The 17,772-nt window shown below is 36.9% G+C and overlaps 1 protein-coding gene and 1 pseudogene across 1 annotated transcript in view; one reads left to right on the forward strand and one right to left on the reverse strand.

Annotated features, from left to right (window-relative positions):
* Positions 1–17,772, forward strand: part of KLHL20 (kelch like family member 20) — a 59,606-nt gene that overhangs the window by 3,611 nt on the left and 38,223 nt on the right. The window contains exon 3 of the mRNA XM_069478365.1: positions 11,458–12,031. Coding sequence (XP_069334466.1) covers positions 11,458–12,031 — 574 coding nt within the window. The remainder of the gene's footprint in view (positions 1–11,457; positions 12,032–17,772) is intronic.
* Positions 8,811–8,929, reverse strand: LOC138390966 (5S ribosomal RNA; annotated as a pseudogene).

Consider the following 17,772-nt stretch of genomic DNA (forward strand, 5'->3'; position numbering starts at 1 on the left):
CATGTATACAGTACCTCCTGTATGCCTGTATACTGCATGTATACAGATGAGGTGATGGAAACATATCATAATACAACATGAACAGAAATTTAATAGCAATGTAAACCCAGAGGAGGGAACTTCTGATCCATGGAAATGGGGAGAGCGTCACAGAGATGGTGATATTTGAGCTGGGCCTTCTAAAAAGGATAAGAGTTTACTTTATAAAGAAGGGAGTTAATTAAAGACACATAACAGAAGGAACAGCTTGTGCAAAAAAATAATAAGAAGAAGACCCAGAAATGTCTGACAGGTACAGAGTGGTGAGTATATCTGGAGTATAAGGTATATGAGGGAAAAAGGGGAAACAGGAAAAAACATTATGAAAAACGAGGCTGCAGCCATGGGAAAGAGTTATCCTTTAGGTATTTAAGAGCAAATGGACATTGTTATACAGATCATAGTTGTTGTTTGGGTTGATTTGTAGGCACATAGAGGATGGACTGGAAAGAAATAATGACAAAAAAAATGAATTTAAAGGAGTTGTCGTAGTTTAGGTGAAAGATTATGAGGACCTGAAGTAGATGGCAGTGGGGATTGGGAGAAGAGGGTGGAATTGAGAGTTTGTTTAATAGTAAAATCAAAAGGATTTGGTGAACATGCAGTGAGAAAAGGGTAATACTATAAATGACTCCAAACTTGGGAAACTGAAGGCTGCCATGATGAGATAAAAAATTCAGGAAAATGAACAGGTTTCAGTAAGCTAAGAATAGATTCTTTTTCCTGCACTTGAAGATTATTATGTTTAGGAAACAGTCAGGTAGAGATATGCAGCATGTAATTGGAATATGAGTCTGAGGCAGAAAAGAGATTTGGGCTGGAAATAAAAAAAATTCTGAGTCATCAATATGCAGAACATTCTTCAAGCTGTAGGATAAAGGAGGGTAGAACAGAAAAGGAGAATGCCGAGGACAGAACCATGGGGAATACCAGGGGTGTTTAAGGTGGGGCCAAAGAGGAAGACCCAGGAAAGTTCTAAAATGGTTAAGAAGCTTTGGGTGCTTTGGGTCTTATTTTATTTGATTGTATCTAGAGTTTTCATTGATCATTTTTTGCTCACAGTGAAAGTCAGATGAGACACTCCTTGGGTTCAATTCAAAAGACAAAAAAAATTTTGAATGATCTCATATCTTTGAAATTTCTGATTTATTCTATGCAGTCTAAAATGTATGCTTAAAGTGCCCCTCTTGCTTTCTCGGTGGTTGGTCTGTCCCTCCCCCTCATTCCCACTCAGCCTTCCTGCAAAACAATAAAAATAAATAAATAAATAAAAATAATAAAATGTATGCTTAAAAATAATAGTAGAAGATATACCTGCTGATTTAACTGTTCCCTGGTGTGGTATGCACTATAGGTTGGCTTGCACCACACCTCTTCTTCCTTTTCTCCCGCTACTATAGACACAAGAAAATTAAATACTCTCTACTTGATTTCTTAGTCTTTTTTGCATTTGGTAATGGCTATGTGGCACAGTGCTGCCAATGAGATGCCAGCAGAAGTTGCTGAGGGTTATTCTAGGAAGGCTTTTTCTTCCTGACATGAAGGGAGACCAGCTTGTGTGTATGGCTATGTTCTTGCCTTGATCACTGGAACAAGGCCCCTAATGCTTACACTCATTTCATCTAATAAGCAGTGATAAGATATCCTGGAGCTAAAACATTCTTGACCTATTTTCAGAAAAAGAGGTTAATACCCTGGCTTTCTGGTTTGGAATCAGGTGTGAAATATAGTGCCTAGTGGGTTCCCTTCTAGTAGGCAGAACTGGCACTTTGAGATGTTATTTCTGTTTTGAGGGTTTATATGGCCAAATCTCTGGTTCTCTCTATTCAAGTGTGTTTAGGACTATAAATGACAATCAGCTCAACTGAACCTTTTTTTTAAGGGCAGGCTGTTAATTTCCAAATTAAAACAAGACTTTGGAAGTGTAAAAGGAGAGGTTTTCATTTACATAGGGAGCAAAAACCGACCAAGGAAAGATTCTGCAGGTCTTTGGACTAAGAGATAAAACTTGGTTATAAATGCCTTAGAATCAAGAGTACGTTTTCTAAATTTCTCCTTGTACTTGATTTTCACATTATCTTTGCCACTTACAGAAAATTTTTCTTTTCCTCAATTAGAACTATTACTTTTAGAATAGATCTAAAGAATGTGTGACTTGATAACTGAAATTTGAAGTTGACTCACTTATTTTGGGTGGGTAGAAATGTTATTTATTTAGAGAAGTATCAAAAATTGTAACATTCCTTTGGTAAACATGAAGTATATTAAGATATTTGATTTGTTTTTTGATTTATGCTTACTATATGCACATGATTTGATTATTGTCTTTACTATCATGAGATATTAATATTCATGGAAATAACCCATCCATTTAGCTAGCCTACATTTCTTTGACTTCCTAAACTCCTGTGACCCACCCTCACTCATTTCAGCAGTTCACTCTTGCTCTCATTCAGAAAAACTCTCTCTGAAATTGTAAGTCCTAATAACTTGTTCCCTGACTATAACCTCTTGAACACCCACTACATCTGTTCTTTGACTTAGTCAAAATCAACGTGCCTGTGCCCTTCTGTTTTCACCCAATTCACATCCTCACACACTTCAATCATTTTCTAGCTATCACTCAACTCCTTAATTTATCTGTGGTGGTTCCCAACTCTAGATTAATCCAGGTATTTATATTATCTGATCTGGGCTGTTGAGTACTGCTGGATAAAACTAGCCACAGGGAGTTCATGCTACTGCATTCATGGTCTTTAATATCATTTGGGCCAATAGTGTTATCCAACAATATTTTTATGAGTCCCTAGTCCATGCTTATTCATTCCATATATCAACTTTTTCACATCCTTACTCATACTTCTCATGATCCCGTCACCACTCCTTTCACTAGCAGCAAATGGCCTGCTCCCCAACTTCTCAACTTCACAGAACAAAAAAGACCATCAGGTATGAATTTTCCCAACTTCCTGATGCCGCCTTACCGTAAAATAAACGTACCTATTTTCATATTATCTCCCTTCCCACCACCTTTCTCTGATCTTCTATGGTGAGCTCTTTATTTTGTGTAAGATGCATTCCTTCTGTATTTTGGTTCTATACACCCCCATTCCTCAAGGATCTTGCTCCATCATTTACTTATATTTTAAAACTTCTTTTGCTTCTTTGCCTCACTGTATAGTCATTGTCCAGTCTTTCCCCTCTTTAAGCAAACAGACACAGTACATGTCTCATCTTTTTGCAGCCAAGCTTCTTTCTAGAAATACTCCGTACACACACTGTCTCTTTTTTCACCTCATTGATCACTGTCATTGAAAATTTCTTTGTTTCCCCCATCCACCGTAATAACCTCAAGTCTATTGAATACTTGAGAGTTTTACTGAAACTTTGGGGATAATTAAGGAGGTTATAAAGCTCTGTAGCCATTCACTAACTGTCTTTCTCCTTTGATTGCAACCTACCACCATTCTTACTCAGTCTCTCTTTCTCTTCTTTTCTAATTTTCCCTTTCTCCCTAAAACTTTCCCTTTCAAAGTTCTGTTACTTTATTATACTGAGCAGTTTAATTCTTTTTGTTATAATCAGTTTTAGATATATCACTGAGATTTACTGAGTTGAGTGAGATTGGGACATTGGTATGGATCTGAATTCACTATTATCCAAGTAGAAGATAGGAATCCTTTAGCCATTCACATATGGGTGATGGGAACGATGAGATTAAATGAGTTCTTCCAAGAGTGTATATAGAGAACAGAGATCTGAAGGCAGAACTCTGGAGAATGACCACATTTAAGAGAATTACTTTCTAAGTTTGAAAACTAGACAGTTGATAAGAGTATAGAAATTACCCATTATTAAAAATCAGAATCTATACTAATGTAATAATAAGAGTACAATTTGTTTTTGTTATGGTATATAGATAAAATACAGGTTACCCACATTGTACTTAGGTGAAATAAAAATTATTTATATCTGAGTTCAATAGTAACATCTTTATGTACATAATTAAGGTTGCAACAATAGTACTTTAATTTTAACATGGAATGTCAGTATTGTAGAAATTTTTGAATTGGCCTTCTGTCTTTAATGGTGATTTTTTTTAAAAGAAGCTTGATTGTACCACTGTTGATTGTACCACCGTTAACCGTGTGATTTATTCTTTCAGTATCTACTGCGTATAAGGCACCATTAAGCACTGTGGTTAAAAGCTTTCTTGATTGTTTACGTGGGCGGTAAAAATTATCGTTTGCTCAACTTTATGTTTCAGTCTTTAAATTGTCAAGTATAAGCAGTGTTGTTTCTACCAGATGTCAGAAATTATGAACAGTTTGTACACTAGAATATAGAATCACCTGTGGATTGAGGCCAAGCATAGAAAGATTGAACTTTTAAGTGTTTTGGAAAAACTAGATTGCAGGTGGAGAAAAGAAGGACCATGTTCTTTGTTTTCACATTTACACCTTTGCAATACATGCTATTTCTTCTTCCTAGCATGTCCTTTTAGGTTCTCTTCTTCCCAAGAGACTGCTTCAACACCCTAGTGTTTTATTATACTGTAGTTCTTGTCAGTGCTTTATGGGTAGCAAACTGATAGCAATATTGTCCCTCTGCAGGCCAGATATTAGACTCTCAATACAGTCATAAATGATTAGTGTCTGAGGGAGACTCACATGAGGCTGTCCTAAAACCCAGAGATCAGAATGCTTGAGTCACCTACTCCCCTTTTAAATAACATGGTACCTTTGGAAGAATTTTTCATCAGAGGACTGCCTAATGGGTCTAGGATCAGAAACAGAAATATAATGATCTGGAGCATGGATGTGAGATACTTCACTTAAGCTCTGGGAAAACACACTGCAGTATTCCTACTTCACAACAAAATGCATGCCGTTATATTAGTCTGATAGCTTATACCTATCAGATCTAGGATTTTTCTGAATGATGTTAAACAAATACTAAATAGATTTGGCCTCTCTGAACCACATTTTTTTCAACTTTATTGCGGCATAATTAATATTCCAAAAATTTTAAATATGTGCATTTTGATGAGTTTAGATATATGTATATACCACTGATACCATCACCACAAGCAAGATATTAAACATATCTGTCACCTCTAAAAATTCCTGCGTCTGAACCACATTTTTTCTATCCTGGTTGCCTTCTTTCTGGTTATTCATGTATCTTCCCCTCTAGATAATTAAGTTTGATTGCCTCTTCATATTCCTTTGACTTTTCCATAGTCCATAGCAAAATGCCTTGTACATTAAAAGCAATTCATAAATATTTGTTAAAAGAATTACTGCCATTTTAATTAAGAGACATAGATTCTCCTTTCTTTTCTTTTTTTCTTTTTTTTCTTTCTTTCTTTCTTTTTTTTTTTTTTGAAACAGGATCTTGCTCTGTTGCCCAGGCTAGAGTTCAGTGGTGTCATCATAGCTCACTGCAGCTTTGAATTCCTGGCCTTAAGCAATCCTCCCACCTTTGCCTCCCTAAGAGCTGGAATTACAGGCATGAGCCACAACACCTGGCCTGCTTTCATCATTTTCTTATCTTCTGTTTTATTTTTTAGTGCTTCTTGTGATGCAGTGAATTTTACAACTAAACCTAGCCCCCATTTACAGCACTCTTTTTTTTTTTTTTTTTTTTTTTGACAGAGTCTCACTCTGTTGCCCGGGCTAGAGTGAGTGCCGTGGCGTCAGTCTAGCTCACAGCAACCTCAAACTCCTGGGCTTAAGCGATCCTACTGCCTCAGCCTCCCGAGTAGCTGGGACTACAGGCATGCGCCACCATGCCCGGCTAATTTTTTGTATATATATATTTTAGTTGTCCATATAATTTCTTTCTAGTTTTAGTAGAGACGAGGTCTCGCTCTTGCTCAGGCTGGTCTCGAACTCCTGACCTCGAGCGATCCACCCGCCTCGGCCTCCCAGAGTGCTAGGATTACAGGCGTGAGCCACCACGCCCGGCCTACAGCACTCTTACTATAGAAAAATATAAACCTCCAAGTAGCCAACATAAAATTAAACTTTTAGAAAACTACTTATTTGTAAATTGAATGACTGTTTATAAACTTACATATTTCTTTTGTAATCATAGTAAAAATTCACTAATTCAAACCAATTTGGTGGGAGCAGTTTGATATATGTAGTACTTTTAAATGAAGCTAATTGTCATATTTCATATCTCTAGACCCAAATTAATCTAACAAGATCTTGATCTGGAGGCTCTTTAGCATCCTGCTACATAAATAATCATCTGACCTGCCATTTTCTTTATTATTTTAATTTTCATAAACTTTTTTTTTTTTTTAGAGACAGGGTCTCACCCTGGCTAGAGTGCAGTGGCATCATCACAGCTCACTGCAGCTCAAACTCCTTGGCTCAAGCGATCCTCCTGCCTCAGCCTCCCCAGTAGCTGGGACTATAGACACATGCCACCACGCCTGACTAATTTTTCCTATTTTTGGTAGAGATGGGGTCTCCCTCTTGCTCAGGCTGGTCTTGAATTCCTAACCTCAAACATTCCTCCCGCCTCGGCCTTCCAGAGTGCTAGGATTATAGGTATGAGCCACCATGCCCAGCCCAATTTTCATAAACTCTGAAGAGATGATTTCTAAGTAAAGATAAGCTTCAATCCAGACTTGCTGAATTATCATTAATGCAAAATTCATCTAAATATTAATCAAACCATGTGAACTTAGGTTAATTTTTAATATGGATAAGCACAACCGAATGTAGATAGTCTTATTACTATTAGCTACAATTTAAAATGGTTACTATATAGCAGGCACTGAACTGAAAGCTTTTATGTGCATTATCTCATTTAGTATTTACCTTAGGCAGTAGATACCCATTTTAGAGCTAAAGAAACTGGGGATTAAAAGGATAAGTAACTTGTCCAGTAATTGTCAGTACTAGGATTTCAACCCAGGTCCTGCTGATTCCAGAGGCCATTTTGATTAGCGAGGGCTAGAAAGACTCTATATAAATATCAGAATTATAACAAAATAGCCATAGTACTCAAGTATCAGAGCTATTAGACTTGGAGGGAAAAAAAGAAGAAAACTTAAGTAAAACTTCACTTTTATGTAACTTTTCAAGTAAAAGTAAAATATTGTAAGACATCTGTGGTTTGACTCAATCCAACTTATGTAGTGAAAGGAATTTTAACTCTTCATACTCATTCATTTCTCTCTCTGACTGATATGTAAAATATTTGATTTGATTCTTTCCCTTGTTAGGAACAAACTATTATAATTAACTTCATGGTTATTTACTGTATTTCCTCACTTAGGACACGGAGTTGATTTAATAACTGTTCAGAAATATAAATACTGGACTTCCTCCACTGAAGTCTTGAACCCCTCAAAGTCATTCATGAGGGTTGGAATCAACTTCTTTCAAACACCTGTTAGTGTTGATATTTTGACCTTCTCCCATGAATCATGAATGTTCTTAATGGCATTTATATTTAGAAATATAAATACTGCATTAAAAGTACAAAAAAATTTTTCTTACTTAGCTGACAATATAGCACATATTTAGCCGTATAAATAACATAGGCACAACTTGGAGATATTGCAGATTCACTTCCAGACCACTGCAAGAAAGCAGATATGGCAATAAATTGAGTCACATTAATTTTTTTGTTTCCCAGTGCATAAACACTTATGTTTACACTGTACTGTGTAATAAGTGTACAATAGCATTATATCTTTTTTAAAAAGTACGTACCTTAATTTAAAAATATATTATTGCTAGAAAATGCTAATGATCATCCGAGTCCTGATCTTTCTGCTGATGGAAGGTCTTGCCTCTATGTCAATGGCTGCTGACTGATCAAAGTGATGGTTGCTGATAGTTAGGGTGGCCGTGGCAATTTCTTAAAATAAAACAACAATGCAGTTTGCCACATCAGTTAACTCTTCCTTTCAGAAAGATTTCTCTGTAGCATATGATACATGTTTGATAATATTTTACCCACAGTAGAACTTCTTTCAAAATTGGAGTCAATCCTCTCAAGCATTGCTGCTGTTTTATCAACTAAGTTTATATAATGTTCTAGATCCTTTATTGTCACTTGAACAGTGTTCACAGCATCTTCACAAGGAGTAAATTCCATCTCAAGAAACCACTTTCTTTGCACATCCGTAAAAAGCAACTCATCTGATTGAGATTGCAGCAATTCAGTCCCATCTTAAGGTTCCACTTCTAATTCTAGTTCTCTTGCTGTTTCCATCATATCTGCAGTGACTTCCTCCACTGAAGTATTGAACCCCTCAAAGTCATCCATGAGGGTCGGAATCAACTTCTTTCAAACTCCTGTTAATGTTGATATTTTGACCTTCTCTTATGAATCATGAATGTTCTTAATGGCATCTAGAATAAGGTTTTCAATTGACTTTACCCAGATCCATCAGAGGAATCACTATCTATAACAGCTATGGCCTTATAAAATGTATTTCTTAAATAATAAGACTTGAAAGTCAAAATGACTCCTTGATCAATGGGCTGCAGAATGGATATCGTGTTAGCAGGTAGGGAAACAGTATTCAATTTCTCGTGTAGCTCCATCACAGCTCTTCAGTAACTAGGTGTATTGTCAATGAGCAGTAAAATTTGAAAGGAATCTTATTTTCTGAGGAGCAGATTGCAACGGTGGGCTTAAAATATTCAGTATACCATGCTGTAAACAGATGTGCTGTCATCCTGGCTTTATTCCCTTTATAGAGCACAGGCAGAGTAGATTTAGCATAACTTTTTTTTTTAAGCCTAGAGTACCCAGTATTGCCAGGTGGTCTCCCACCCAAGTACTAACCAGGCCCAACGCTGCTTAGCTTCCAAGATCGGACAAGATTGGGCCCATTCATGGTAGTATAGCTATAGACTGTTTAGCATAATTCTTAAGGGCCCTAGAATTTCAGAATGGTAAATGAACATTGGCTTTAATTTAAAGTTACAAGCTGCATTAACCCCTAACAAGAGAGTCACTTGTCCTTTGTAGTTTTAAAGCCAGGCATTGACTTCTCTCTAGCTGTGAAAGTCCTATATGGCATCTTCTTCCAATAGAAGGCTGTTTCATCTGCATTGAAAAATCTGTTGTTTAGAGTAGCCACCTTCCTTTAAACCTCGTGAACCAACCTCCACTAGCTTCCAGCTCTTCTTCTGCACCTTCCTCACCTCTCTCAGCCTTCATAGAATTGAACAGAGTTACCACCTTGGTCTGGATTAGGCTTTGGTTTAAGGGAATTTTGTGGCTGGTTTGATCTATCCAGACCACTCAAACTTTCTCCATATCAACCATAAGTCTGTTCCCCTTTCTTATCATTCGTGTGTTCCCTGGAGGAGCAGATTTAATTTCCTTCAAGAACTTTTTCTTTGCATTCACTTGTGCATTTGGCACAAGAGGCCTAGCTTTTGGCCTATCTTAGCTTCCAACATACCGTCCTCACTGAGCTTAATCATTTCTAGCTTTTGATTTTAAGAGACATGCACCTCTTCCTTTCACTTGAACACTTAGAGGCCATTATGGAGGATTATTAATTGACCTAATTTCAGTGTTGTACTGTCTCAGGGAATAGGGAGGCCCAAGGAGGAGAAAGATAGGATGGAACAGATGGTGGAACAGTCAGAACACACACATTTATCAATTAAGTTCACTGTCTTATTATGGGTACAGTTTGTAGCATCCCAAAATAATTACAGTGGTAACATCTAAGATCATTGATCACCATGAAAAATATAATAATAATGAAAAAGTCTGAAATGATGTGAGAATTACCAAAATGTGATGCAGAGACCCAAAGTGAGCACATGGTGTTGGAAAAGTGATGCCAATAGACTTGTTCAATGCAGAGTTGACACAAACCTTCAATTCTTTAAAAAATGCAATATCTGTGAAGTGCTATAAATCAAAGCACAATAAAACAGGTATGCCTGTACTCAGTTTTCTTCAGTATCATAATCAAAATTTGATTCTAAACTTTTCTGTAATTCAGAGACCAAAGAATCCTCTGAATTGTTTGGCTCTCAGCAAGTATCTGTGGTATCACAGTGACACACTACTTAATATAACCTGTGTGTTTGTGATGGGGGGATTCCAGTGTGGGTTTTTTTTTTTTTTCTTTTTTTACATCTTTAGAACCATTGTAATTGTGTAATTTTGAGATATAACAAAGACATATATCCTGTTTGGTTAAATGATAAGACTTTTTTTTTTTTTTTTTTTGAGACAGAGTCTCACTCTGTTGCCCGGGCTAGAGTGAGTGCCGTGGCGTCAGCCTAGCTCACAGCAACCTCAAACTCCTGGGCTCAAGTGATCCTCCTGCCTCAGCCTCCCGAGTAGCTGGGACTACAGGCATGCGCCACTATGCCCGGCTAATTTTTTTCTATATATATTTTTAGCTGTCCATATAATTTCTTTCTATTTTTTTAGTAGAGATGGGGTCTCGCTCTTGCTCAGGCTGGTCTCGAACTCCTGAGCTCAAACGATCCGCCCACCTCGGCCTCCCAGAGTGCTAGGATTACAGGCGTGAGCCACTGCGCCCGGCCAGGACTTTTTAAATGAATTATATATCATTTGGAATAAAATCTGTTCTCTTGAAAGTTAACCAGAAGTTCTCAAATCCTGAGCAATTGTCATTTTCTGATATAAGAATCTGTCACATAGGCCTCTCCTAGCTTTGAAAATTCTATTATTTGTTTCAAGAAATGTAGCTAAAATTTCCATGTGGGGGCAGTAACGACTGATCATAGCCTCTCTATCTGGTAGCTGGCAAGTGTCTTTGACATCAGCTTTAGATGATTTCCAACTTTTATTAAATATTAAACTATGAAAAGCATGCATCTTAGAATCAAAGAAATACAGTATTAAATATAAAGTTAACTTTTTGGACCCTTGCCTATTTTCCTTCTGATCTTTTCATGCAACATGAGCTATATTTTATAGATTTTGTGCTGAACCTTATACAAATTTAAAATAACACCTAGTGAGAATGAGAAACACCAGCTGTTTTAGAAAAATAACAAATATCGAGCTTTTGATTAAACCAGATTTGGGAATTAAACTTCATAGATTTGTTTTGTGCAGAGAGAATCATTTACAAATGTTTTTTATAAATATTTCTTAATGTTGTAAGAAATGTGGTCCCAGATAGTCTGACTATTTCTGGGATGAAAAGAATTGTCCTTTATTTTAGGGAAGTGCTCAGACTTGGAATTAATACCACTCATTCGTCAAGAGACTTTAAGGAAGTTCATGAGTTCTAGAGTTCTTAGAAATGAGGTTCCATGGGGACCTAGTTCTCTCTTTTGGTAATTGCAGGTTTCTCTGTCTCTTGACTTCTGAACATTCTAGGGCAGAAGTGAGCTTATAATAATATTGCCATCTTTTCTCCATCTCACCTCAATCCTTTAGGTGTACCAGCATTCGACCAGGAGAGTCTGGAATGGATGTAACAAGCCGCTGCACCCTTGGAGACCCCAATAAACTGCCAGAAGGGGTTCCCCAACCTGCCCGCATGCCCTATATCTCTGACAAGCACCCTCGACAAACCTTGGAAGTCATTAACCTTCTGAGAAAGCACCGGGAGCTATGTGATGTGGTGCTAGTTGTGGGCGCTAAGAAGATATACGCCCATCGAGTCATTTTGTCAGCCTGTAGTCCCTACTTCCGAGCTATGTTTACAGGAGAATTGGCAGAGAGCCGTCAGACAGAAGTAGTGATCCGAGACATAGATGAGAGGGCTATGGAACTACTGATTGACTTTGCATATACCTCCCAGATAACTGTGGAAGAGGGCAATGTTCAGACCCTTCTGCCAGCTGCTTGTCTCCTCCAGCTGGCAGAAATACAGGAAGCCTGCTGTGAATTCTTAAAGAGACAATTAGATCCTTCTAACTGCTTGGGCATTCGGGCTTTTGCTGACACACATTCATGTCGCGAGTTGCTAAGGATAGCAGACAAGTTCACTCAACATAACTTCCAAGAGGTGAGTTGCACTTGGTGGTTTGAATGCAGTCATAACCTATTTGTCAGGAGAGCAATATGGGTTCACAAGCTGGTAACACTTGCCTGAGTATTTACTGCTGATGCTAACTCATAACATCAAAAGAAATAAGTTGTTATAAACCCTAAACCTGGTTTTTATTTTACAGTCCAGTTTGTGTTCTGTCTGCAAAAGTTAAGGTTTAGGGATTGGTTCTTCCTAGCCATATTCATAAAAAGCTAATTTATAATCTAAAATATAGTTCATTAATTAACAGGAGGATCTGTGCCTGTTGAGATACCTGGTATCAGTCATTTGTGGATTCTTTAGAATAAATGATAAATTAGAGGTTATTTGGTGAATTAATAAGCAGAAAAGATGAATTTAGATGTTATCAAAAGGATTTTCATTAAACCTGCTATTTTTCACTATTCATTTAACAAATATTGGTACACCTACTGTGTTTCAGCCGCTGTGCTTGGGAACATAAACTACAATAGTGAACAAGAAACCTAGACTTTCTGTACTCAAGGAGTTTATAATCTAGCAGTGAAGATAGTCATTAAATGCATAATTATATAAATAATTAGTTACAGTTAATGAGTGCTACAAAAAAGCAGCCCTGGATGATTTAAGAGTGTACTACAGAGAAATTTAGCCTTGGTTTTGGAACAGCTCATGCAAAATCCTGAGACATTAAAAAGCATAAATAGTTTGAAGAACTGAAAAAAAAAACAGTGAGACCCAGAGAACAAGGGGGTGGAAGATGTTACATAATGATTTCAGAGAAAGAAGAGGGACAAATTGAAGTTGATAGACCATGTTAAAAGAATTTGAGATTTAATCTTCAAAGTGATAGAAAACCATTAAAGGGTTTTAACAAAGGAAAAACATGGTCTATTTCATACTTTAATATCACCCTCTGTCTACCAGGAAAACTTCCAATGGCTCAGAGATTTAAACATACAAAATGAAACCATGAAAATATTAGAATGACATGGAACAATTCCCTTATAATCTTGAAGTGAAAAAGTTCTCTCTAACTGACTAATCAGAAGAGACAGAAGATAAAATTGATAGATGTGACTACATAAAAATCAAAATTTTCTGCATGACAAAACAACAATAACAAGATAAAAGTCAAAGACAAACTAGGGGAAAATATTTGCAACTCATATCACAGACAAAAATTTAATCTCTTTAAGTAACCTAGACCAATGACCTAACAGAAAAATGAGCAGTAAACAGAAAAGAAATTTAGATTGCACTTAAACATATGAAAACCTGCTAAAGTTTATTCAAAATAACTAAAACACACAACTGTACCAAAGTACCATTTTGTCTATCAGATTACAAATATCCAGAAATTTGATTATACACCCTGTTGTTAAGGCCGTGGGTAAATAAGTACGTTACTAATGTATGTGGAACTTGATATAACCTTTTTGAAAGGAAATTTGGCAGTATCTATCAAAATCACACACTTTTTTGACTCTGCAGTCCCATTTCTGGGAATTTGTACTACAGATACTGGAGAGTGGAACAGTTTGAGGAGGTAAGATCATGGGTTCTGTTTTAGATTTGTTCAGTTTTGAGAAACCTGTGAGATATCTACATAGAGATATTGAACAGGGGACTGTTTATATAAGTCTGTTCCTTAGAAAAAAGGTTAGGCTGAGATTAAAATTTAGGAGTCATCAACATAGTAATTAAGCCATGGCCTAACCCTTTTTAAGCAGGATGTAACCCAGATGTCATAAAACAAAAGATTGATAAATTTAATTGCATAAAATTTTATAGCTTTTTATAACAAAAGGCACCATCAACAAGGTGAACAAATCAGTACTGATGAGATCACCTGTCAGGGAGAGAGAAGAGAAGAGCCCTAAAATTTTTCCAATATTGAGGGATAATTAGTAAAAGAGCAACTGACGAAGATAACTGGGAATAACTAGAGAAGAGAGAAGAAGAAAACTAGAAGCATGAGTTCATGAAATGCGAAGGAAGGGCTTGTTTTAAGAAGAGGGGAATATTTGTATATGCTGGAATAAGCAGGAAGTTTCTGATAGTTAGTATTAGGTCCATTGGCCTTAAGAAATATTAAAACATTACAAACATTTTGGTACTAGGCAAGGATCTAAGCAGGCTACCACCCAGAAACCATAAAGAAAGAGATTAATAAATTTGATTGCATAAATTTTTTGTTCTTTATAACAACAACAAAAAGCACCATGAACTGAAAAATCAATGTCAAACTCAGAAAACCTGTTTGGAGCATGCATGACAGAAAAAAATGCTAATTCCCATAAAAACTCATACAAATTCAATCAGGAAAAAACAAACACAATAAAAAAACAGGCAAAGGATACAAATAAGCAATGTGTAAAAACAAAGATATTCAAATGGAAATTAAACATATGAAAAGATGTTCAACCTCATGTATTATTAAAGAAACATGCATCAAAACAAGATACTTATCAGACTGGAAAAATAATTTTTAAAATTTATTTGAAAAAAATTCAAATTTACATGAAATTGTAGGAATAAAACAAAACTTTCATATACCCTTTACCCAGATTTACCAATTGTTAACATTTTGCCTCATTTACCTTATCATTCTTTCCTTGCTCTATAAATATTTTTTTCTGAGCAGTTGGAGAGTATGTTACATATATCACATTCCTTTACTCCTGAACACTCCTATACTCTTTTTTTTTTTTTTTTTTTTTTGGAGACAGAGTCTCGCTCTGTCACCCTGGTTAGAGTGCAATGGCATCATAGCTCACTACAACCTTAAAGGCCTGGGTTGAAGCCATCCTCCTGCCTCAGCCTCCCAAGTAGCTGGGAGTATAGGCGTGTGCCACCAGGCCTGGCTAATTTTTCTATTTTTCGTAGAGAGGGATTCTCGCTCTTTCTCAGGCTGGTCCCAAACTCCTGGCCTGGAGTGATCCTCCCGCCTCGGCCTCCTAGAGTGCTAGGATTACAAGTGTGAGCCACCGCCTGGCCCTATGCTCCTTTCATATTCTTTCATTCCTTTCATATTTCTTTCCTCCTGACCACTTACTATGATGGTTGAAAAATTGTGATTTTTTTCTTTTAAACTCCATTTTTCTGTGTATTTCTGCTGTAAGAAAGAACTTTACTTGTCCCTTACTGGTTGGTTGGTTGATTGATTAACATTATGGACTCTTACTCTATTCAGTGGATTATAGTCCTTTGTTGCTATTTATTATTTTGATGATTGATAGATTCTGGTTTATCCTTCCTGTGTTTCCTTTTACAAAATTAAACAGATACCTTTATGTTTTCTTCTTTCTTTTTTTTTTTTTTTTTATTTCATCTTGTTATGGGGGATACAGAATTGCAGGTTACATATGTTGCTCCTGTACCGCCTTTCCCCCCAAGTCAGAGCTCCAGGCGTGTCTGTTCCCCAGGTCGTGCGCATTGCACCCATCATGTAGGTATATATCCCTCCCTTCCCAACCCCCCCCTTCCCGAGTCAGCACCTTCAAGTGTTACCACTCCCCAAACGGTGCGCAATGCACTCATTGTGTAGGCATACCCCCATCCCCTCCCCCACCCCCCACCTCAGTCTGATATCCAATTGGTGTCGTTCCCAGATTTGTATTTAGGTGATGATCAGGGAAACCAATTTTCTGGTGAGTACATGTGATGCTTGTTTTTCCATTCTTGGGATACTTCACTTAATATAATGGGTTCCAACTCTCTCCAGGAGAACCATAGAGATGTCGTATCTTCATCATTCCTTATAGCTGAGTAATATTCCATGGTATACATATACCACAGCTTACTAATCCAATCATGTATTGATGGGCATTTGGGTTGTTTCCACATCTTTGCTATTGTGAATTGTGCTGCTATAAACATTCGGGTACATGTGTCTTTGTTAAAGAATGACGTTTTTTCCTTTGGGTATATGCCCAGTAATGGGATTGCTGGATCAAATGGCAGGTCTACTTGAATCTGTTTAAGATACCTCCATAATGCTTTCCACAGGGGTTGCACTAGTTTGCAGTCCCACCAGCAGTGTATGAGTGTTCCTGTCTCTCCACACCCACGCCAACATGTGTTGTTTTGGGTTTTTTTGATAAAGGCCATTCTCACTGGGGTTAAGTGATATCTCATTGTGGTTTTGATTTGCATTTCTCTGATGATTAGGGATGTTGAGCATTTTTCATATGTTTGTTAGCCATTCTTATATCTTCTTTCGAGAAATTTCTATTCATGTCATTTGCCCACTTTTTGATAGGGTTGCTTGATTTTTTCTTGCTGATTTTCCTGAGTTCTAAATAGATTCTTGTTATCAGTCCTTTATCTGATGTGTAGTATGCAAAAATTTTTTCCCATTCTGTAGGTGGTCTGTTTATTCTCGTGACTGTTTCTTTGGCTGTGCAGAAGCTTTTTAATTTAATCATGTCCCATTCATTAATTTTTGTTGCTGCTGTGATTGCCTTGGGGGTCTTCTTCATAAATTCTTTGCCTAGGCCAATGTCTGTAAGAGTCTTTCCTACATTTTCTTCTAGAATTCTGATTGTATCACGCCTAAGGTTTAAGTCTGTTATCCACCGTGATTTGATTTTTGTGAGAGGTGAAAGCTGTGGGTCCTGTTTCAGTCTTCTACAAGTGGCTAACCAATTCTCCCAGCACCATTTATTGAATAGGGATTCTTGTCCCCAGAGTATATTCTTTCCTGCTTTGTCAAAAATTAGGTGACTATATGAAGATGGTTCTATATTTGGATTTTCTGTTGTGTTCCACTGGTCTGTGTCCCTGAACTTGGGCCAATACCAGGATGTTTTAAGAACCACGGCCTTGTAGTATAGTTTGAGGTCTGGCAAATTAATACCTCCCATTTTGTTTTTGTTGCTTAAAATTGCTTTTGCTATACGGGGTCTTCTTTGATTCCATACAAAGTGTATAATTATTTTCTCTACGTCTCTAAAGAATGATGTTGGTAATTTAATAGGGATTGCATTGAATCTGTAGATCACTTTGGGTAGTATAGACATTTTAACAATGTTGATTCTTCCGATCCACGAGCATGGTATATTTTTCCATCTATTTGCAAGTTCTGCTATTTCTTTTCTCAGTGTTTCATAGTTTTCCTTATAGAGGTCCTTTACCTCTTTAGTTAGATATATACCTAGATATTTTATTTTCTTTGTTGCTATTTTGAAGGGTATTGAGTCTTTAATTTGGTTTTCCGATTGACTGTTATTGGCATATATAAATGCCTCTGATTTGTGTATATTAATTTTGTAGCCTGAGACTTTGCTATATTCGTTAATCAATTCCAGGAGTCTCATGGTTGAATCCTGGGGGTTTTCCAGATATAACATCATATCATCAGCAAAAAGTGAGAGTTTGATCTCTTCCTTCCCTATTTGGACTCCCTTGATTGTGCTGTCTTGCCTGATAGCTCTCGCAAGGACTTCCAATACTATGTTGAAAAGTAATGGGGACAGTGGGCAGCCCTGTCTGGTTCCAGTTCTAAGTGGGAGTGCTTTCAGTTTTTCCCCATTCAGAATGATGTTGGCTGTGGGTTTGTCATATATGGCTTGTATCATTTTTAGGTAGGTTCCATCAATGCCTATTTTGTTAAGCGTTTTTATCATAAAAGGGTGTTGAATTTTGTCAAATGCTTTTTCTGCATCTAATGAGAGTATCATATGGTTTTTGTTTTTGCTTCTATTTATGTGGTGAATTACATTTATAGATTTACA

Source organism: Eulemur rufifrons, chromosome 8, assembly GCF_041146395.1.
Source record: "Eulemur rufifrons isolate Redbay chromosome 8, OSU_ERuf_1, whole genome shotgun sequence".
Taxonomy (NCBI): domain Eukaryota; kingdom Metazoa; phylum Chordata; class Mammalia; order Primates; family Lemuridae; genus Eulemur; species Eulemur rufifrons.